The sequence below is a fragment of the Marmota monax genome, unplaced genomic scaffold, assembly GCF_021218885.2.
Source record: "Marmota monax isolate L192 unplaced genomic scaffold, Marmota_monax_Labrador192_F-V1.1 WCK01_AAM20220418_F8-fsc00045, whole genome shotgun sequence".
In the NCBI taxonomy this organism is placed as follows: Eukaryota; Metazoa; Chordata; class Mammalia; order Rodentia; family Sciuridae; genus Marmota; species Marmota monax.
Window position 1 is genome coordinate 4,151,487 of NW_026692132.1, and position 24,945 is coordinate 4,176,431.

The 24,945-nt window shown below is 33.2% G+C and overlaps 1 protein-coding gene across 5 annotated transcripts in view; it reads right to left on the reverse strand.

Annotated features, from left to right (window-relative positions):
• Zc3h12c (zinc finger CCCH-type containing 12C) overlaps nt 1-24,945 on the reverse strand; it is a 70,473-nt gene that overhangs the window by 25,210 nt on the left and 20,318 nt on the right. For 4 of the 5 annotated variants that reach the window (XM_058586470.1, XM_046466221.2, XM_046466229.2 and 1 more), the window contains exon 2: nt 8,713-9,464. In XM_058586470.1, the coding sequence (XP_058442453.1) occupies nt 8,713-9,392 (680 nt within the window). In that variant the 5' untranslated portion in view covers nt 9,393-9,464. Of the gene's footprint in view, nt 1-8,712; nt 9,465-14,513; nt 15,252-24,945 lie in introns of those variants that run through there. The other variant, XM_046466211.2, reaches the window with a different exon arrangement.

Genomic DNA, 24,945 nt, shown 5'->3' on the forward strand with positions numbered 1-24,945 from the left:
AGTTCAGATATAAACAATTAAGGCAAGTCACAGCAGCTGGAAACAGTGATGTATAGTGGTGCATGCCTGTAATCTCAAGCAACTAGGGAGGCTGAGGCAGGAGGGTCAAAAGTTTGAGGCCAGCCTCAGTAACTTAGCAAGACCCCATCTCAAAAATAAATAAAAAAAATAAAACAGGGAAAAGGTACACTGAATGCTATTGATAAAATGATAGTAATATAATATTAAAAAGTATTTAATGACAGTAAAGCACAGGTGCTCTTCAAATATTCGTTGAATTATTATTTTTCTTCAGTTTTTAGGTCTGATAATAAAGAAAGCATTTTGTGTATAAAAAGTGGTTTTAAGACCTCACAAATGCATTTTTCAATGTTAATAATTTTGAAAAAGAAATTCTCTTACACCTATCCTATGTGCCTTAAGCAGAGAGAAATGGTACAGAAAGCTGGCTACCACCTTCAACATGGAAATAAGGAAATATGATAACATTTTATTTTCTGTCATTGGAATTCATACTGTATTTGAGAACCTATACTTATTTCCATGTTGCTGACTCATGGGCATCTAGAGTATTTTCTCTGGAATTGAAGGCTCATAGTCATTCATTTATTTATTTAGGCATGCCTATTTTGTTGCTCTTACAGCTACTCAACTTCATTGTCTCTGACATCTTATCCAATATTCCAAGATCACTGTGAAGTTAAATCTAGTTCTCAGAAAGCTAAATACTAAACAGACCATCAGAACAATAAATTCATGTCATTACAGATAATTTAAATCAATTTTATCAAGTCATGTTCCAAACAGAAATTTCATGGTATGGCACAGATTTTTCTTCACCCAGATCCAAGTAGGTCACTGGCTTGATGTTGACAAGGAAAACATATCTGAGTATTTTTATTGTTAATAAAAATATCCTATTATCAAAAGTAGAAAACGTGGACTCTGATTATGTTTTCCCATTTCTTATTATTGGTAACACTACTCAGGTGAAGGTCTGTGATCAACATTATTCACATGCAATAGGATTACTAAGGTAATGGTTTCCTTGATTAAAATTTAAATAAGCACATTTTGGAAAGTTGATTGCCCACTGGTCTAATAAAATATGTGATACTGATGATAATCAGAATTATGTACTTAAACAAGTTATAAAGGGGTATAATGAAATGTAACTAATATTGCGTTTGTCAGACTCTACACTGAAATAATTAAGTAACAAAAAGAAAAACTTGTTTTGGGGCTGGGCTGTGGCTCAGTGGTAGAGCGCTCGCCTAGCATGTGTGAGGCACTGGGTTTGATCCTCAGCACCACATAAATAAATAAAATAAAGGTATTGTGTCCAACTACAACTAAATATAAATGAATAGATAAATAAATAAATATAAAACTTAGTTTTGGTTCTATTCATAGCCTCTAAATATTTTCTTTAAACCAGTAAGAGAAATGGGGCAATGCTAACTAACCTGTAAGTAATATCTATGATAGCCACGTATAGGGAAATAAACTGTCCTTTAATGCTACTTGTAGTAAATTGGGGCTCAAAAATCATTACAATGAAAGATATACATAATTTGAACCATATATATATGTAATTTTAAGTTACTTAGCATAGCACATTACTAAAAAATAAAAGCCAGTTGAAATTACTTTTAGTATATATTTCACTTAACATCAAATTATTTTAACATGTAATCAACATAAAAGTTATTGAAATTGTTTGTTTTTGTACTAAATCCTTAAAATCTGGCATGTGTTTTACATTTACTACATATTTGGACTTGACAAATTTCATCAAGAATTCAATAATCACTTATAGCTAGTGGTTACTATACTGGGTCATGCAGGTATATACTGCACTTAATATAGTTTTGTTCAGGAAGCCAAAAACAAGTTTGAATGAAATCTAGCAATTTTTAGTTTCTCCTGTAATTTACACCAAATACTTGGACTAGGTGTGCAGGATGATTTTATTCACTAGAAGTCAGTGCTACACTGAGTAAACCAAAGAAATAAAGATAAACTTTAGAAACTAGGCAAGATGGCCTTAAATACTGATATTTAAATTTAAGAGTTCTCAAGTTCATGTACCTTCACAAAACAGATTAGGTATATGAAAGTCTCTTTTATAACACTGCAGAAATCATCATTGAAAACAATGGTGATACAAACCTTAAGTAAAAATTGAAATATACCACTTATAGTTCATAAGAATGAGATGGACTATTAACTCACTAAGCTTGTTAAATGTTGATTAACATTTAACTAAATTTTTGTTATATTTGTTACTATATTCTGCATTTGGAAATTAGCTCTTTAATGTAATAATAAGTATATTTTATTGAGTGCCTATTACATGCCAAGCATTTGGTATTAATCATCTGTAATCCTAATAAAGTTGCAAAACAAGGATATCCCTTTTTATACCTTTGAAAACATAGGCTGGAGAGTTTAAACAATCTGAGAAACACAAGATAATATGCAGAGAATTAAATGTATTTTAAAAATACTATTTTGTAATTGTAATAAAATGTTGCTGCCTTCCAACTTTTAATTTATATCTTAATACTCATGCATATCAATTTTATGGTTAGCATTTAAATGAAAATAAAATCTATCATATATCTGTTTGGGAGACAGAAAAGAAAATAGTACTTTGTTCTAAACTTACTCCAGATTTACTTATCATATATAATCTATTGTATGTGTAATCTATTTTTGTATGTATAAATTTATTATATATTTAAAATATAGGTTTGCTAAGCTTATCATAAATAGAAAATTAATTTCAAAAGTATATTATATTTATGCAACATGAAATGGATGAAATTCTGTATTTTTGTTACATTAAGATTTGGGACCTGAAGTATATATAAATGACTTTGTTACCTTATAAATGGCATAATGTAAAAAGTTCACTATACATTTTCATGAGTTCTAGCACTTTCAAAATTATGGACATGGTGCAACATTTTATTGTGACTTGACACTATAATGCTGCTATAATAAAACTTTCCTGTCAACTACTTCTCTCATGAGATGCCTAAGGCTCTCCAGTTTAAGTGTCAGATTAAAATATACTATGTAAAGAAGAAATGAATCTGCATAGTCCTATCTGTATAACAAAGGACACAGAATGAAGCCAAAATAACAGGGGAGTAGAGGTTGTTTTCATAATTACATAAGAAAGGTTGTTTGAAATGTTTTAATTATGCCATCTACTTTTTTTTTTTTAGTAGATGAAAGATTGTAGCCTAATTTATTATAGCTGAATATTATCACTGAGATTTTTCTGAGTATATTCTCTCTTCAAATGTACATAATGTTTTATTTTATTTTATTTTTTAAATTTTTTATTTTTGGCTGTTCAAAACATTACATAGTTCTTGATATATCATATTTCACACTTTGATTCAAGTGGGTTATGAGCTCCCATTTTTACCCCATATACAGATTGCAGAATCACATCAGTTACACATCCATTGATTTACATATTGCCATAATAGTGTCTGTTGTGTTCTGCTGCCTTTCCTATCCTCTACTATCCCCCTCCCCTCCCATCCCCTCCCCTCTTCTCTCTCTGCCCCCTCTACTGACATTCATTTGTCCCCCTTGTATTATTTTTCCCTTTCCCCTCACTTCCTCTTGTATGTACTTTTGTATAACTCTGAGGTCTCCTTCCATTTCCAAGCAATTTCCCTTCTCTCTCCCTTTCCCTCCCAACTCTCATCCCTGTTTAATGTTAATCTTCTTTTCATGCTCTTCTACCCTACTCTGTTCTTAGTTACTCTCCTTATATCAAAGAAGACATTTGGCATTTGTTTTTTAGGGATTGGCTAGCTTCACTTAGCATAATCTGCTCTAATGCCATCCATTTCCCTGCAAATTCTATGATTTTGTCATTTTTTAATGCAGAGTAATACTCCATTGTGTATAAATGCCACATTTTTTTTTATCCATTCATCTATTGAAGGGCATCTAGGTTGGTTCCACAGTCTTGCTATTGTGAATTGTGCTGCTATGAACATCGATGTAGCAGTGTCCCTGTAGCATGCTCTTTTTAGGTCTTTAGGGAATAGACCAAGAAGGGGAATAGCTGGGTCAAATGGTGGCTCCATTCCCAGCTTTCCAAGAAATCTCCATACTGCTTTCCAAATTGGCTGCACCAATTTGCAGTCCCACCAGCAATGTACAAGTGTACCCTTTTCCCCACATCCTCGCCAGCACTTGTTGTTGTTTGACTTCATAATGGCTGCCAATCTAACTGGAGTGAGATGGTATCTTAGGGTGGTTTTGATTTGCATTTCTCTGACTGCTAGAGATGGTGAGCATTTTTTCATGTACTTGTTGATTGATTGTATGTCCTCCTCTGAGAAGTGTCTGTATAAAATAAAATACTTGGGAATCAACCTAACAAAAGAGGTGAAAGACTTATACAATTAAAACTACAGAACCCTAAAGAGAGAAATAGAAGAAGATCTTAGAAGATGGAAAAATATACCCTGTTCATGGATAGGCAGAACTAACATCATCAAAATGGCGATATTACCAAAAGTTCTCTATAGGTTTAATGCAATGCCAATCAAAATCCCAACGGCATTTCTTGTAGAAATAGAGAAAGCAATCATGAAATTCATATGGAAAAATAAAAGACCCAGAATAGCAAAAACAATGCTAAGCAGCAAGTGTGAATCAGGCGGTATAGCGATACCAGACTTCAAACTATACTACAGAGCAATAGTAACAAAAACAGCATGGTACTGGTACCAAAACAGGTGGGTGGACCAACGGTACAGAATAGAGGACACAGAAACCAATCCACAAAACTACAACTATCTTATATTTGATAAAGGGGCTAAAAGCATGAAATGGAGGAAGGATAGCATCTTCAACAAATGGTGCTGGGAAAACTGGAAATCCATATGCAACAAAATGAAACTGAATCCCTTTCTCTCGCCATGCACAAAAGTGAATTCAAAATGGATCAAGGAGCTTGATATCAAATCAGAGACACGCCGTCTGATAGAAGAAAAAGTTGGCTATGATCTACATACTGTGGGGTCGGGCTCCAAATTCCTCAATAGGACACCCATAGCACAAAAGTTAATAACTAGAATCAACAAATGGGACTTACTCAAACTAAAAAGTTTTTTCTCAGCAAAAGAAACAACAAGAGAGGTAAATAGAAGCCTACATCCTGGGAACAAATCTTTACTCCTCACACTTCAGATAGAGCCCTAATATCCAGAGTATACAAAGAACTCAAAAAATTAGACAATAAGAGAACAAACAACCCAATCAACATATGCCATCTACTTTTGGGCTGAAGTTTTTCTGAAGAAATTCTGTTGGATAAGCATAGTTTAGAGCTTTATATCAATTCTCAGTATCAAATATTTCAACTTGGAACTAGGTTTTGATTAGGTGAGTTCATGAGGCTGGCCCAATATGACATCATTTACCTAAATGACATTCATCTTAAAAATTTGGTTTTTGTAAGTCTTATACTGTTTTTCCCCTCAAAAGGTTTGTTTTTGTCCATCCAAAAGTTTACTCCCTTCGATGCCAAATTCTGCATTTGTGCTTTTTTTTTGGTTTCCTCCTTCATAATTTCACTTTAAAAATTGACCCATTAAGTCCCAAATTTTCAATTCTGTGAGTGAAATTGGCATAAGTTGCACTCAAATAGGTTGAAAACACTAATCTAGAGCTTGTATAATTATAATAGTAATATAACATTCAGCTACTGGGCTTCTATCTTTAATACCATATGCATTGTTATATTACTATTATAATTATATTATTATAATTATACTACCTACTACATAATTAAACATTACATACTATAAATAGGTTTTTATAGGTGTTTCACTTCTGGGACAATGGGGCAAAATGGGTTAAACTCCTCTCTCACAGTATTGCTCTCTTATACTCCTTCCCTTTCTCCTGTTTATATAGCTTCATTCTCTATTTTTTTTTTCTTTTTGGTACCAGGTATTGAACCTAAGGAAACTGAAACACTGAGCCACACTCCCAGCCCTTTTTTATTTTTTAATTGGAGACAGGGTCTCCTTAAGTTGCTGAGGCTGGCTTTGAACTCAAAATCCTCTTGCTTCAGCTTCCTGAACTGCTGGGATCACAGGCTTGCACCACCATTCTCAGCTAGTTTCATTTTTAAAAACAAAACCATACAAAATTCTTTCCTAACACTTCTTTTTCCTTGTCTTTCTCTTCCTCTGTCAACCTTTTAGAATAACAGTCTAGATCTAATGTCATTTCTTGACATTCAGCTACTGGGCTTCTATCTTTAATACCATATGCATTTTTGAAGACGATGACTTCCTGGCTGTCATGTCCTCTGATCTTTTTTCACTACTCAGGATATTCTCTCCTTAAAGCTTCCTTCCTCTTTCAGTTTAATGACATTTTAAATGTCTGTTGGTTTACTGTAGCACTAGGATTTTTTTCTAGCACTAGGATTTTTTCTAACTCTATTGTTTCCCTGAATCATCACTTTCTTCTGTGTCCTGACCTATATGTATTTATGTGTGTGTGTGTGTATATATATGTGTATATATGTGTGTACATATGTGTATTTTTGTGTGTGTGTATATATGTATGTATGTATGTATATGTATATAAGTATGAATACTTCTGTCGTTTAATGGTTCTCAGAATAAGCTATACAGAAGAAATAATTGTGGCACCTCAAAATATATAGTTATTTTGGCCCTACCATCACTCAACTGAATGATACTCTTTTAAGTATGTTTTTAAACAACTGATCTTGTAATTCTGGTATATATCTATGGTTGTAGGTGTTTCTCAAAGATCTACATCCTTCCTTCAATATTCTCTGCTTTGGCAATTTCATGGTTTTTGGACTTCCATATTTTTTTAAGTAATCATTTAGTAGTTTTTGATTATTACAAGAAAGAAAAAGCCATTCTGTAGACATATTACCTTTAATACCTTACTGAAAGACTTTTCAAAGCCATATGTATAATTCGTACCTCTAAGACATTTGTTAATCTCTCCATTGGAAGGGTTGCTTAGATTCTAATTGATCTCCAACCTTCTATTCAGCACCGCCAGATTATGGGTATAAGGCACTAATCAATACAGGACACTCCTCTACACAAAAACCCTCAATTACCCTTGGATTGTAAAGTTTTGCATTAAAGACTTGTAAGATCTGGCTAGAAACTGTGCAATTCAGTTTTTCCTCTTTTATTATAGGACAAAGAGTGTAGACTTTGAAGTCAGACATATTTGGGTTTGAATAATGTTTAGCCTTGGCAAATAGTTTAAATCCTATAAATCTAATTTGTTTATAAATGAAAGATAATTCTGTCTCCCTCTTAAGATTGTCTGGAGGACAACATATCTGTTTTCCTTATAGTTTATGTGGAAGAACTGTGGTAATTCTCAAAGTTCAGAGCTACAATGTCCATTACAATAGTCAACAGCTACATGTGGCTACTGAACACTTAAAAATGTGCCTATTCCAAATTGAAATGCACTATATACACCAGATTTCAAAGACAATATAAAAAATTTATGCTATGTCTCAGTAATAACTTTAAATTGACTATATGTTGGAATGATATTTAGCTATGTTAGACTAAATAAAAATATATTTTTCAAATCATTTTAACCTGTTTCATTTTATTTTTTAATGAGGTATTAGGAAATTTAAAATGACACATTTTATTTCCAGTGAACAGCGCTTTTAAGTTCTCCTGGTTAATATTCTAGGCTCTCCTTCTGAGAAACCATGTATGAAATTATAAGTTGAAATGCTACTCAATTGTTCAGAATTTGTGCTTTCTTCGGAGTCTCCAGAGCTCACATTCTCTTGAAATGCCTCTTTTTCTACCTTCCTGGCATTAACTGAACCCATTGTTGGTTTTTCTACCACTGGCCATGGTACAGATGCACTTAACTGTGGGTCATTACTCCCCACAAGTTTGACAAGTTCTCTATTCTGATGCCTTTATATGTCTTTTTATTCTCTAGAGTACTGAACATTGTGGCAATTAATTATATATTGATTGAATCTGGATATACTTTAAATTTTGATGTGGTAGCTATTGCTTATAATTCTAGTACATGGGAGGCTAAGGTGGGAGGATTGTAATTTTGAGGACAACCTGGGCAACTTAGTAAGACTCTGCCTTAAAAAAACAAACCAAAAAAAGGCCTTTAAATTCATTTAGAATACTTCATTAGAAATTTCACTTTTCATTTCCTCGTGATTCCTAGAGAACTATTTCTGAATTACATTTCTTTATTGAACAAAAAATTTGTTCCCAAATCAATACTACTCTCTAGAAGAATTAGGGATTCTCCTTACAGTCATTTAACTTCATGTACAGGAAATTCCCAAACTGTTTAATGTCATCATACTTAAGTTCTTCATTTAAAACTAGTGATAACACTAAACCAGTAATGTACAATATTTCTTATGCCATAGTAATTTAGTCAGATAAAGAAAAAGACATATATAAGAGGGTCTTTATTCAGGGATGAGTGAAAAGAAGATGGCTGAAGAAGGATTAATTAACATTAAACTAATATTTTCTAAAGGTAATGTTGGAATGCAGATGATTATTGACTTTGATGAGCCTGAGAAGGGAAACAGCAGCAAAAGTAGAAGAAACTTTTAAAGATTTTTTACTAATAATTTTCAGTACAATTTTTCTTACTTACCTCATTGCCACATTGCTGCCATCAATAACAACTGGTCTTAGATTTTCACCATCATCTGTTACAATCTCTTGCATTGGCGATTCAGACCTCTGAGATTCCAGGGAAGAAGTTTCCCGCATTATAGTGTTAATTGTACTAACTGTTTGATCAGCCTCACTTTTATTTCCCAGTTTGACAAGTTCTCCCAAAATATCATTGATTAAAGCATCAGTACCAAGTTTGTTTAATACAAGCTGAACCTGTTCTTCAGAATAACCCAACTTAAGTGCAAACTCCAGTTTTGTTTGGTATTCTCGCACCACATCAGGGGGTTTCTTCACTTCCTTGGACGGAGTCTGGGACTCTTCAGGTTTAAAGTCTTGCAAAATGTCATTGTGTTTGAGTAGGTGAGGCTCTAAGCAGGGAGACCTACATAATTGTCTGTGAGTCTTGGTTAACAAGCATGGCTCTACTGAAATGCTATTCAATTGTTCTGACTCATGATCAGAATTTGTGCTTTCTTCAGAGTCACCAGAGCTCACATTCTCTTCAGATATCTCTTTTTCCTCCTTCCCCGAATTAACTGTATCCATTGTTGATTTTTCTATCATTGGCCAAGGTACAGCTGCGCTTAACTGTGGGTCAGTGTTCTCCACATACAGGTGGCCGAGGTCATGCCCCAGGTGATCCTTCAAGCCCATGAAGCTGTTACGTGTACTTGACTCCACTTTGCTGTTTTTTCTGTATTCCTGAATGCAAAGTACACCGTATTCCTATAGAAAAATGTAAAATATTCAGAATTTCATACTTATTGTTTGATTTAAGTCTTACTGGAGAAGTTAGTGAACTGTCAAACTATAGAACACCTAGTTTGTATTCTGTTTATATCCTCTCATCACTCATAACATGCTTGCCAAGACCTCTCATGCCCCATTTTTCAAATGAAGAGGTTATGAATTAGAAAGGCCATGTAATTTCCTCCAAGGCAACAATTAGTAATGTAACTGGATATTTTATTCAGTTTTTTCCTAACTCTTAAACCCATCTTTTTCCCACTATACCAGAATGCATGGCAGAAATTTTCCCGTTTATATTTCTAGAATGACCTACAGAATACTATCAAAAAGCATATTTTCAAAATATTATGACAGGTTGAGTACATTTTTCCTAACCCTAATTCCTAAAAGTCTGTAAAAATCATTTTTTAAAAAAGCGATATAGGAAGAAAGGAGAACATTAGTTCATCATACTTGAAAACTTATCATTAACCTGGATGAAGCTTACTAATGTAAATTAAAGACATTTTCAAAATAATTTGTATATTGAAAAATATTCACATTTTATAAAATGGCCAATAAGGAATTAAATAATTTCAAAGTTAATTATGTTCTACTTGGAGGTGAATATAGTTTTGCCTTAATAATCATGATTTTGTGAATATTGAACATGGTAACAAAATATAATTTTTCACATTATGCTATTCTTATTAAGTGGCAGTGGTATTACATTCTGTTTCATTCCAGAAAAAAGAAAGAGTTCTTTTAGCCTATGTGCACTTATGGAAAGAATAGAAATTAAATACTTCACATAAAGTTAGTCGCAAATAATTAAGCACACCAAATAAATAATCTTATCTCAATTTCCTGAATTTTATGGCAGAAAATATTTCTGTATTGCATCAGATTAACAGTTAACTTGAATTTCATTAAAAAAATCACCTCTAAATTTTTTCCCTGTGGGAATATTTTTAATGATTAAAATGTTTTGCTATTATACAATTTTTCCTTAAAGTCTATTGGAGATAATTTCCATTTCTCTATTAGGGATGAGTTAGAAATATAAAGTTATTTTCTCTAGTGCTTCACTGTATGAACTATGTCAACATAAGTGGTTTATTGATTAAAGTAATTCTAGTGTTCTACCCAAGCGCAACATTAGTAAACCAGTGGTAGCTGAATTTGAGACTGTCATTAAACACCTATTTAAATAACCTAATAAAACTGGGAAAACATTTATTCTAAGGCTCTTCAACATAACATACATAGAAGAAAAGAGCTATTATATAAATGTTAAAAGAAAATGCAGAGTAATTTTCTGACAAGTCACAAATTTGAAAACATATCTAATAAACTTCATGAGTCAAGTATTTTAACAAAGTGAAATTTTATTAGCTTTGGTAAACACTATAGATGAGAACATGGAATCTTTACAATCCACTTAAAATTCCCGCAGTGTAGAACTCCTACACACTTCTACAAAAGTTTCTTCAGAGTTTATTCTGAGAAGACAGATAACTTTAATATCACTGTTCTACTAATAGAACATTCATTAGTTTTAAAGCAACTCCAAACTTTCCTAGTCCTGATTGCTCAACTGGTAAAAGGATATTCCTTAAAAGAGCTCTGTATACATTTGCTCCATTGTGAGCTGTATTCATTTCAATTTCTTCTGTTAATATGGATATGCATATCCATATTATTATTTAGAATTAAGGAAGAGATTTTGAAAGCAAATCTTTACACCCTGTGATTTATTAACTACTGTAATATACTAACACTATAATGTAAGTAACAAATCACAACAGCATCCTAATAAAGGGATACAGTTAAAAGAAAAATCTACACTGTGGCCTTAGTAGAGCTCCCACCAAAAGTATCTTAAACAAGGAAAACCTATTGGAAGCTGGGCTGCCTGGCAACCAGAAGCTGGTTGCTAAGCTGCACTCCTTTAACATGCCATCATGAATGCTAGCACAGTGAAAGAATAATTTGGTATGAACAAAAGCCTATAAAAGAGACTGGGACTTAAGTGCGTCTGGTTTACCCTCTGAGAACAATGCAGCTGCCAAACCAATCTGGAAGCTCCGACATCATTGTTCTGTAAACCCCACAATCTGCTCTGACTGCAGGAAGTGCATTTAATGGGCAACATTTTTGATCTCTCCTGAAAAGTTTGGGTTTTGCATAAGTGCTGTTGTGAGATAATTCTTCAAGATAATGACTTGCTGACCAAACCCCTGAATTGAAGTAGGAAATATTATTTTATTGAGCAACAGTATTGTTGATTTTTAATTTTTTTTTGGGGGGGGATAACAAACAAAAGGAGTATCTTATGAAAAATACAGCCAGTGAGGAACACTAGAATAAAAAATTTTGTTTAAAGGATAAGTGGATTTTCATAATTTTTGACCTTCAAAGAACTAAAACCAGATACTATAAAGTTTTTAAATGGTAAATTAACTACTCTAAAAGTATTTAAAACTATTTCATCTTAAAACTAGTATTTTAAAAACTACGAATGGTACTACTATATGGCTATAATGAAAAGATAGGGAGAAAAATGGGGTTTTCAAAATTTTAGACCACTTAAAACTCAATGTACTTTTAACTTGTGATAATACATGTCATTTGTACATTTTAATAAAGCGTTTTTAATAATGTAAACTATCCTAATCTTTAAAATTAACATTCAATTTAGTTTGATAACATAATTTAAAAATATATATATTTTGGTTGAACATTTTCTGTAATGCTAGGTCCCTCCTCTTCATCATCTAGATTTCAATAGTTAGCTCAGAAAAAGTTATCTAATGCCATCTTGTACTAAACAAGCAGTTAAAATGATTTTTAGCTCCTATAAAGCAAAAAGACTAAATATAAGTAGTAAATGTAAGGGAAAATGAGTTCAATTTCCAGGCCTACAAGCCACATATATACTCTCCATCATAAAACACTTATTTAAAATAACCTGATTTGTATTGACCCAATTGATAAAGATCTGATTTTTAAAACTTCAAGTTATGCTTTTCTATTCATGATTTAAAAGGTGCTCTTAATATGGAACATTTCAGAATTTGGCAATATTTAAAATCATTCAGTAAAAAAACTAAATGCTAAAGATTTAAAATATTTCCATAGACATTTGTTAATAAAATGGAATATGTAAAATTTAAATATAATTATTGTTAAGTAAAGTAAAAAATACTTTCCTCATTTCTAAACTACTTAAGCTCTGCATTTACTCAAATGCAAGTTTATGTAAGTCATCTTAAATTTAACCAAGAATTATCTTATAACAGCACTTATGCAAAACCCAATATTAATATTAATATTTAATATTACATAAGGATGATTTTCCTTATTTCATGGAGAAGGAGTATAGTCAAAGTTTTCACACATAACATAGACCAGTTTATACCCCACTCCTAGATTATCACAAAACTCTAAGAAACATGGCTTACTCTTAAACTTTATATCAGGTTCTATTATAACTGGCCTCTACATACTATATTCTTGAACACAAAAAGGTATTAGGCAAAAAATAATAATCCCAAACAGATTTCTACAGTTTTAAATCTTTGGATTCCCTCCAGATATTGTTCTGGAAATTCAAATTTTCTTGTTAAAGGCTACCTAAAACCTAAGTAATAGTATTTGTTGAAAGAGAACTAAATTATCATGATAATTCTGTAGATGATGATGAAGTATAACAAATTGTTTTAATTACCAAAAAGAAACTTTGTAATAGCTGAATGCAGTTTAACATATGGTGATTACTTATTAGAAATTTATCACACATACTGTAATTCTCCCATTTAGTGAAGAGATTTTCAGAAATTTGTCATTCAACAACTTGGATAATACTTCATCTTAAACCAGGTAACAATATTATTTTTTTAATATTCTAAAGAGTCTCATATTAATCAGGATATTAGACCATAAACTTGTTAAATCAATTTAACAAGTAATATAAAGTATTACTTTATATTAAATATAAAATAATAAGGTAATATAAAGTTACAATGCCATAAAAGTAGGTTCTGGTTGTTATCCAAATGGTAATACTATGAGAACAATAAAAATAAAATAATGAATATGTAATAAATACTGACTGCTGTAGCCTCTGTGTATTTAATTACCATTGTATATGAGTGAGTGCTGTTGTCTGCATCCCCCTAGCTAACAAAGGAAGGATGTCCCTTTGAACAGATTGGTTAATGCTCTGGGGCAACAGATGTCTACTGGAACTGCAGGAGACCAGCAACTGGTGGCCTGCCCATCTTCTGAAAACTTTCAATAGACTTATGCATATGTTCACACAATAGGGCATGTGGTAGAAATGAAAACCTCTTTTTAACCCTTTATACTCTTTCTTTCTCTCCTAACTGATAGATTGAAAAGTCTTTGTCCTCCATTCCCCATTACAGAACTCTTGAAATCAATAGTTCTTGGAATGACATCTTTAATCTAGTATCTGAAAATAATGCAAAAGAGGAAAAAAGGTAGGAGAGTAGAAAATGAAAACTGTACATGAATACTGAAAGTGCTGACAAAGTGACTGAAATGCTCAATCATATTTAAAACCAGCTGTTTGAAACATCTTCATGTGTCAATCCATCTCCCTAGGCTAGACTTAACATAATGGAAAAATCTACCAAATCTCAGCATCATTTTACAGCACTTAGGTTTGACCATCTCCTTAAGACACATAAGAATCTGACAAGAAGATAAAATATAAATTCACTGTTTATCACAATATCAGATTTTGTTATAACTTGTCTTTAAGCTCCATATGATTCCACGCCATGTCTAGTGCCTTGCAAAGATCCATGAAGCTATAATTATTTGCAAAATTCCATAATATGAAAATGTAAAAATCTGATTCACTGACATATTTTAAAGAATTGAATTCTCTGTATGTTGGCACTATGTAATAGTTTACAGGTTTTCATTTGAGGTGCTTTTCTATCTTTCATAAGTTCAAATTAATAATCTCTTTAGCAAAGTTAAACTTCCAAGGTATTAAGTAGCACAGATACTCACGTTAGCAGGAAAATACAAAGACATTGGTTTCTGTAGCAGCTTCAGCAGTAATTCTTTAACACAATTTTAGCTTCAGACTTCCAGGCAGGCAAGAAGAACAATGAATGGTTGAACAGATGGAATGGCAATGTCTTTGCTTAACCTATTACAGAGTGGAGTAACAGCCAATCATAGGCCAGAAAGCTCACAATTAGTTGGCCAGGCAGATGCAAGACAACCTCAGCACCCTGCGACAGGTTTGTAGGTTTCTAAGATAAGCAAGTTGATGTCATTCTTGGGTCTGCCCGGGGCAGCATGTGTATTAACGAGGGGTGTGTGACAACAATAGGCCATACAAAACTGACTAGTAGGCAGCTGCTATATGAGAGCAGAGTCATTAGGGAGCAGGCTGCCAACAAGAAACACCTGGCTTGGGCAGACTTCAGCTTTTCCTCCTTGTTTTTAATGCATGAAACAAAGAAACCAATTGTGTTTTAAAGCAGTAAAAGTTGCATGTTTCCAAAAAGTTGAGGCTATACACTAGTCTATTAGCTTTTCATTTTTATTTCAGAAATAAAGAAAATGAGGTGTGTCAAAGGATCAATTAACTATTGTAGCAACCCTTTTCTCTAATAAATGAGGTAGTGGTGAAATGAGACAGAAGGTTATAGTAAACCTATTTCCCTGGCAATAGTGGGAAATCTGTATTTTTAAGTATTTGCTAATGTGTTGCAAGACAATAAAACTGAGGCGGGAATAGTGAGAGGGGAGGGAGAGGGAAGAGAAGTGGGGGGAGGGAGAGAGAGGGAGGGAGGGAGGGAGAGAGAGGGAGGGAGGGAGGGAGAGAGAGGGAGGGAGGGAGGGAGAGAGAGGGAGGGAGGGAGGGAGAGAGAGGGAGGGAGGGAGGGAGAGAGAGAGAGAGAGAAACCTTTGTGTAAAATTAGTCACATATACTATACATTTAAACAAATCCATTTAACTTCAACCTAAGATCATGGAAATGGCCCATTTTATCTAGGTCAAGTAACACTGTAAAATTCTTTATTATGGATACTAGTTAGACATATAATTTTATATGCAAAATCTTTCATTGTTTTAATATACAGCATAGTATACCTGTTGAAAGTATTTATATTTCATAACATTTATAACATGTAATATTCAAATTTCAGTTTAGAATAAATTAACACTAAAAAGAAATATTGTGATATTTTTGAAGGGTCTAAAGTGTACAAAAATGTCCCCAAGGTGAGGAAGCTTGTTATCTCTGATTCATATCTGTTTCATATTACAACACTTATAACACTATGTGCTACCTGCTTTTGAGGCCTGCTTGAAAAATTCTATTAAAATGTAAATGTCATAGGCATTATGAGGATATTTCCCTATTAAAGAAAAAAGAATCTATAGCTGCCTTACTACTTATTTATTCGATATGAACACACACATACACACACACACTCCTTTTTTAATCTAGTACAAACTGAAAGAGCTAAGGCAAAGAGCTGACTTTAACATAAAATTTTCTGATACAGGCTGATTTACGTAGTGTCCAGACCTTTTCATTAAATGACCCATGAACTTATCTAAACATCAAAAACTTAAGTCAAAACATCCTGAGGATCTACATCAATCTCACTTTATCACATAAAATACAGACGTTACTCACAATTATGATCACTTGTGAATACTTGGAAAAGGTAATATTTGTTTGGGACTCCTGTTCCTGACCTTTTTGTGTTTACTCAAATGCAAATCACATGGTCTGTATTTAGTAAATAGGAGGAAAATCTATTCTATATGGTTAAGATTTTCCAGTGATCTCAAAAAACCATTCCTTATGCCTACTAAAACCTTAAAAATTATTGTTTCCAGAAAGAAAAGTAAAATATAAAGTATGATATTGTAGATCACCATTTGCCTATAGATTATTTTTCTGCAAAAGAGCTTAATATTTTATTGAAGTAATGCCTTTCCAAAATTGTTGGAAAATTTTTAAGTCTGCAAAACTATTTTTGAACTCAATAATTACTAGGTTCCAAATGTCAAACTAATTTCTAAAGCAAGAACTGATCTTTTTCTGCCAAGTATTAAATTAATGTTAGTGAAATACTTAAGTCCATGCTCCATATCATAAGCCATTAAAGATCAGGGTAAAGCATCTCTAACATTATAGTTTATTGTGAATTACAAGGTAAATTACACAGAATTCAAATTTCCCTTTTCGGGTTAAGCATATCACAGAAATAAATAAAGAATTTTATTTCTCCCTCCTCCCCATGGGGATGGTAGTTCTTCTTGAAATCTCATGAGTAAAAAAGGTGTCATCCCTGAAAGGAATGAGGTCAATGCTGTGACTAGTCCACTGTAATTCTTCATAATACTGATGTGGTTAAATAAAATACAAATGAAAAACATAGTTTACATGGAAATTAGTTGCAACCAAAACCTAAAAACCTAAGTAGCTACATACTGACTAGAAAAGACAATAAGGTCACATTTATAAACTCATATTAAAACTTTTTTCTTTTGTATATAAGAAGGAAACTATTTAGTACAAATAGACAGTCTTCTCTTTTCCCTTGGGGTTTCTTCCTTCTCTTTATTCCTTGCTACTATAGTTACTACTTTATAGCTTTAATTCAGGAGGAGGAAGAATCTTCTCAGCCTGCCACAGTGAACACAAAGAATGAGAGAAAACTACCCAAGAGCTCAGCAGGAAGCCTGATCTATAGCACTGGATTAAGCTTTTTTTGCAAACAGCAAATAAAGGCAGCGATCTGAAAAAGCTAATCAGATCCTGCTGTGGTATTTAGACCATCTCAGTTGTTAGTATTGGATAATGTTAAGCACATTAAAACATCTGTAGGTGAAAAAAAGGGTTCCTTGGGCTTTCTTAGTCACATGGACCTAGTCTACTTCCCACTGACAGGCAAGTACAAACAGCTGTACTGAGCTCTGTTTGGGTCACTGCAATAAATGACTAAACACAGCTCACACGTATGACAGGGAAAGAAAAAGAAAGGAACCAGTGTAGTTTGAGGAGTTTATTAAAATTTGTCAATGCCAAGTGTGGTTCTAACATGGGTTTTCTATTTTTTGTGAGGCATGAATGTTAAGAAGTGAGTTTGAGACTACTGTTTGAAATCAATTCTCTTTGTCAGTGGTGACACAGCTTTCTGGTACCTCTCTCTTAAGATTGGAATCATTTTCCTTTAACATAGAATCTCTTTTTACCTTAACAATAACACCATGGAATTAAGATTATTCCATTAAATCCTCCCAATTGTCCTCCAAAGGTTGAAAGGTTTTAAAGAAAAACTTAATATTTTTTGAGATAAAAAAAAATGAATGAGCCAACCAAAAAAAAAAAAAAGAAGGCTAACACATACACATAACAGAGTAAAAGAATAGAACAAAATCAACTGAGCACTAATTCTCAAAGCCAGAAATTATATTAGGCAGCTAGATGGGTCATAAGATCTTTCATATATAAAACTACTTTTCTGAGTGTTATTTGAAAATTGTTAAAGGTTAACTTTAAATCACAAAATGATGCTTTTATGAATTAGACACATTGCTGTAGATATCCATAGCACCCCATAGCACTAGTTAAAAGAAAGTCATAGGATCAGCTGTGTCAAGGACCATCATCTGTAATATGCTAATTCCAGGATATTCTGTATAAAATTAGATATTTTCTTAATTTCCTTCTGCCACTCAAAACCACACCACTTTTCAGAGAAGAGGCAGGACATGAAAGTTCCAACATTAACCCATATTTGGATCCAGCCCTGAATTTGATCCACTCAAATATATGCTAGAAAGACAGTTTTATCTTTAACCATAAAGATCTCAACTGTAACTAGAATCATATATTTAAAGTAAATCATCAAATATAAATGGTTTTATATTAAATCAAGCCCATAATCTGAAAAATATTCTTATTGGGTAGAAAAAAAGTATATTAAAAATTGATAATAAGAAAGACAACAAAAGAAATATCAGAAATCATATTTTAGTAGAACTTATATTTGCTCCTAAAAATACTTAAGTAATGCCAATAATAAATAAAATGGCAAGGAAAAAAAGGTAAATTAAATATTAATTTAATACTTCTTTATTAGCAAAACCCAGACTGACTAGCTTTTTTTTTTTTTAACAGGGCTTGGAAAATTTATTGAAAGAATACTGAAGAGTTCATAGGATCAAAGGAAGAACTCAACATTCAAGTTCTAGGAAGGCCAGAGACTATGTCAGAACTAAAGGTTTTGGTTGTGGAGCTTCTAGAATACCTCCATCTGATGATTCAGCACTACCTACTTGTAGGCTTTCTTGTGTTCTCATTCACAATTCTAATTTCTGAGACAAGAATCTGAGCAGAACAGTTTAGGTCTTACACTCACTTCTTTGTCCAATTACTGTGGCCAGAGATATATGGGGCCATGACTGGCAATCTTACTAGAACGATATAGAGATGGACTGGAGGTTCATTTCATGGAGTGAAATTAACAAAAGCAGAGAGGGAGAAAAAGGTAGGTGGACAAAAACATCAGGTATCTGCTACTAAATAACATTAAACATATTACAGGGAGATTATGGGTCCCATAAAATCCATCAAAATTACTTTTAAAAAGAAAGAATGTGTAAGGAGTGAAGAAATAAAATATTAAAAAAACAAAATAAAGAGCAATAAAATTTAATCAAAATGAAATCCCTGTTTCTGATTAGTTTTTCACATTTATAAAAATAAAATATGTAATAAGCTCATGTCCTTGCAGAAACCAGGCACTGCTTGGACTCAGTTTTCATGACTGATCTATATCATATCTAAGACTGAATTTCTTTAAAGAACCCCATCACTGTTGCAATAGCACATTCTTGAATGTTCATTCACCTTTGTATGTTTCTGCTTCATCGATTTAATATATCCTCAATTCCAGTTAATCAAATCCCGATTATTTTTCTCTTCTCGAATTTCTCATTCTTACAGCATCCCTAAGACTAGATATGCATTCCCTCCTCAGGCTTAGATTACTTGTTTCTCTATTTTTCTCTTTTGAATAATTTGAATAACTCAAAAGTATTTCTCTGACAAAATAATTTTCAATGACATCACTCTTATGCTAAACAAATACTCAGTTGCAAATCCCAAGTTCCTGGTTCTCTATTCTGTTTTCAAGGTTCCACAACCTGAGCCTCCTCTGGCCCTATAATTTTACTTCTCACTTTACTTAGGGGAAAGAACAGCAAAAGGAAGTCAAAGATGCTAAACTCTCTCCTAATATTAAGTCTTCTCTTGTACTGTCCCACTTACCCAGCTATATCTGTCATTCTAAACCTGGCTCATGGCTTATTTTTTCCTTAAATCCTGCTTGGGTTAGTCTAGTTTTTATTTATCTCCAATTATTTGAATTTCTGTAACATTGATGGTCTATATGGCACAATTTAGCATTTGGGTGCAGGCTACAAGCTTTTTCAGAACAGAAACATTCACTCTTCCATGATCACAGTATGCTAATCTCTGGAAGACCCTTTAGTGCAAAATATGGCCAGTAAAAAACCAAGCCCCTGCAAATATAAATGCAGGCATTCATATGAACAAAAATGCTATTCCACTAGTTTTTATTTTCTGTGTGACAAGGTGGGCTTATCAAAGAGCCTTTAGATTAAGGCTGGGTTCCTGTAACCCTGGTGCTGCTACTAGAGCTGCTTCCAACACTCAAGGAAGCTCAAGCGTTTCAAAAAGTGGACAGGTCTTTTCCTGTACTCTCCTTTGAATTTGACTGCCCAACTACAGGAACATCCATAAGAATAACACTGCAGCTTCTGCCGCCTCACTTGAGTGTGACTTATCTGATGGGTAGCCTAGGAAGAACATGTGTGCAAGCAAAGCTCAGCTCCTTATACTGCATGTTTCTCTTCAGGATAAGCCACCAGTGGGAAGAACAATACATGGTTGCTTTCTTCTTTAGCATTCCCTGAGACTAAAATGATTATATATTTCTGATTCTGGGGCTCAGTGTTACTAAATCCTCTATCCTGTTCTCTTAGGTCATATTCCCTAACAGTTCTATGGACAAAAACAGCTGCTATTTTGGTCTCCTGCTATGGATCCTTTATTTCTTTACTGGTTCAGTACTAAGGCAGGAAAAAGACTGCCTCAAACTCTATAATAAACAATAAAATTTTGTTATAAATAACTCTTAAAAGGGGGTTAAATAATGACTATATACATGAACTTAGACCACTTTGATAATAAATATGAAGAAAGTAAAAAAAAGAAGAAAGGAAGATAAAATTTAGTAACAAAACTGACAATGTGCAGTGGCGCACACCTGTAATCCCAGTGACTTGGGAGGCTGGGACAGGAGGATCCCAAGCTCAAAGCCAGCCTCAGCAACTTAGCAAGGCCCTAGGTAATGCAGCAAGACTCTGTCTCAAAACAAAAAAGAAAAAGTGGGATATGGCTCAGTTGCTAAGCACCCCTGGGTTTAATCCCCAGTACTTAAAAGAAAAAAAAAGTCACAGAAAGGTAGATAATGCTCCTCAAAGTCAAAATTCTTAAGGTTTATGAACACCTTTCAGTGAATGTCATCTAGAGTAGATAACCCTCTGTTTGGGGGTTAGAGATAAGTATAAAATAAATCCACAAAGGCAGTGTTACTTTCCTCTGGTCTAAAGATAAAGAAACTCTTCTATAGTCATTTACAATGACAATATAATCCATTATTATGAAATTTAATTTAAATATTTTTTCCAATGAAAATATTTATATTCCCACTTAGTGGTTAAAAAATTCATTAAGTAAATAAACCTTTTAAAAAGAGGACCTTCAATTCCTAATAATATCTGTAAATGCCCAAGAAACAAGGAATTCTAGAAAGTGCAGGGAGTACAAATGGCATACAAAATGCAGACTTCTGAAGTAGTAATATATGGGAGGAGTGAAATGGAGAAAATCCATGAGGAAAAAAAACCATATATACTTTTAAAAGAAGCAGAAAGCATATGATATCATTCATGGTAACAAAACACTCATAATTATATTGAGTATAATTGAAACTATGGGGAAAAGATGAACAAAAATGCATAATTTTATAAAAAATAAAATGTTCATAAGACATTCTTTGAATTTTAAAATAATAGAATGGTAGTTACATGACATCATATTGCTTTTACTAATGATAATGTTCACAACATCATCATCAAAGCCCAATAAGAACATAAGAATAAGTCTCATCTCTCCTTCCTATGCCACTCAATAACATTCCTTACTTTCCACCTGGTATGCATTCATTTGTGAACATCGTATCTTCAGGCGGCTGCTATCATGTGAAGATTCATATATACATACTCTTCTTTAAGTGTTCAATAATTGAACTTGACAAACTACTTTAAAACAGCTAGACCCAAAGCATTGTTAAAAAGTGAAATTGAGGGCTGGGGATGTGGCTCAAGCGGTAGCGCGCTCGCCTGGCATGTGTGCGGCCCGGGTTCGATCCTCAGCACCACATACAAACAAAGATGTTGTGTCTGCCGAAAACTGAAAAATAAATATTAAAATTCTTTAAAAAAAAAAAAGTGAAATTGACAGGCTATAAAGAATGATTATATCACATTTAAAAGAGGGCTATATCATTAGTAGGTCTGTCTGTTCTTATTAATGGTCTAGAAGAGAGTGCAAGTAGTATATTAAATGCTTGTAAAGTGACTATGGAGAAAATATGATACAGAGCAAACAATCCAAAAGGAACTTCAAACCACTATAACCCAGTAAATTTACTTCATTAATTATAAGCTTGATTTAAATAATAATTCTTACTAAGAATCGACATAAAAACCAGTTCCCTCTATATCAATTCTTATAAGATGGGGAAATGAAATGTTTGTGGCCTCATAATACTGATTCTACATAACTTCATACTATTGATTTTAGACCAGTGTCCTATTGTACAAGAAAAATAAAAAGCATTAAGAGGCTTAAAAAATGGATGGTTGTTTCAAAAAACACTCAATGAAATTAGCACAAAAACTTGCAACAAAATTTTTCATTATAGAGTTCTCTTATATGTCAAAATTTAGATATTAAAAATTGTGAGCATTTAGAACAAGATTCCTTCTAAATACAAAACATCACATACTAGAAGTTACATCTAAAGTATGAATCATCTTGAAGAGCTACCAATGTAATTTAATTATAAACTTCTTTTGTTTTTCTATGTAGTTCTACACTAAGAAGAGTGCCTGGTACACAGTAGGTACTATAAATAAAAATGTGCTAAATAAGTGACACCATTTCAATACTTGGGCCAAAATCTTTTTTTTTTCCAGATTTGTTTACTTCCCTCACATACCCTACACTTCAGCCAAACTCAAGTAATTAAAGTAGTGGTGTGGTTCTCTAAATTCTGGTTGCACGCTGGAATCATCTTGGGAAACTTAAAATATACTAATGCCAAGGTCCCACCTATAAATATTTAATTTTATTGGTTTAGGTGAAGCCTGGGCATAGGCATTTTAAAAGCTCCCCAGCTGATTCTAATATGTAGTCAAGTTTAAGAATAATGACTTTTTTGAGTTTCTTTTTCCACAGTTTCACCTGTCAATAATGCTACTCATTACTATTGAATATTTAGCTAAAAATCTAACTCTGTCATGAAGCCATTCCTAGAACACTGGCAAATTCATCTTTAAATTATTTGTTTTTCTTACAGGGTCTGGTATATGTTTACTAGTGCATAATTCTGGAAACAAAGCACCTAACATTTATTGAGAGAATGACATACAGTTGATCCCCATTATTCACAGATCTGTATTTGCAAATTTGCCTATTTGCTAAAATTTACTTGCAACCCCAAATACATACTTGTGGTGCTGTCACACTGTACACAAGCACAACTGTGAAAAATTTGAGGTGGTCAACAGACCTCCAGCAAAGGTTGAGCAACATGAAGGTATGCTTTCATATTTTAAGTCTTACACTATAAATGAGGGTTCTTTTTTGGGTGGTCTATCTAGTGCTCTCTTTTCCCCATTCTTGTTAGTAAACAGGCTATTTAAAATGATGAACTGGGCTGAAATATTATCTAGTGTTCCGAAGAGCAAAAAGGCTGTGAGGTGCCTTATGGAAAAATACATGTGTAACTTGGTTCAGGCATAATTCATACTGCTGTTGGCCATGAGTTCAATGTTAATGAATCATCAATACAGTGTCTTTCAACACACATATAACAAGAAACACACATATAACAAGGTTATATACTGATGAATTGATAAATACTCTGACCTCTACAGTAGTGCCCTTGATCTATGGTTCTACCTCCCCATGGTCAATTGCTATTAGAAAATATTGGATTGAAAAACTCCCCAAGGGCTGGGGTTGTGGCTCAGTGCACAGTGCTTGCCTTGCACATGTGAGGCACTGGGTTCAATCCTTAGCGCCACATAAAAATAAAGAAATAAATAAAAAAATAAAGATATTGTGTCCATTTACAACTAAAAAAATATTTTTAAAAACTCCCCAAATAAATTATTCATACATTTTAAAAAATATGACATATGTTTTTGATGATGTTTGTTTTGGTGGTGCTAGGTATCAAAACCAGGACCTCACACATGCTAGGTAAGTGCACTTAGTGACTGAGTTACACTCCAGCCCCCAATCCATAAATCTTAAATTTTATGTCATTCTGAGTAGTGTGATAAAATCTTGCATTGTTCTGCTCTGTTGGACCTGGAATGTGAATTATCTCTTTGTCCAGAGTATCCTTGCTATATACACCACCCACCCTTCAGCCATTTAGCTACTTGGTTATCAAATTAATTGTCATGGTATCACAATTCTTATATAGAGTTCAGTACAATCTGCGGTTTCAAGTACTCACTGGGGGTCTTGGAATATATCTTTCATGGGTTAAGAAAGGAACTGCTATATTTTCTCTGGCAGAAATGGTTCCGTATTCATTAATTCATTGTTTGTGGGAACTTAATAGGTCAAAGCTATAAAGAATCACAAGAATTGACTAATTTCTCCCTCTCTTCAAAATACATATACATCTTATCCATAATTTTTAACATCAGTTTCATTCAACAAACAGGAACATCCTAGTTGCCACTCATTGAGGACAGAACAAGAACAAAGTCAAGTCACCTTCTCTAACCAAGGTTACAGTTTAGTGTGTATGGAGGGACATGGGAGAGAATGTAAATAATAAACAGGTGTTGAGTGACTGAACTGTTATAAAAAAACTTTGGATAAACAGAAAGCTTTACTGATAAAATGATATTTGTGCAAATACCTAATGAAGTGAAAGGAAACATGTAATAGGGTTATGATCTAAATGTTGGTGCCCTTGCAAAATTCTTATGTCAAAACCTAACACCCAATGGGATAGTATTAAGAGTTGGTGCCTTTGGGAAGTGATTAAACCATGAGGCCTCAACCCTCAAT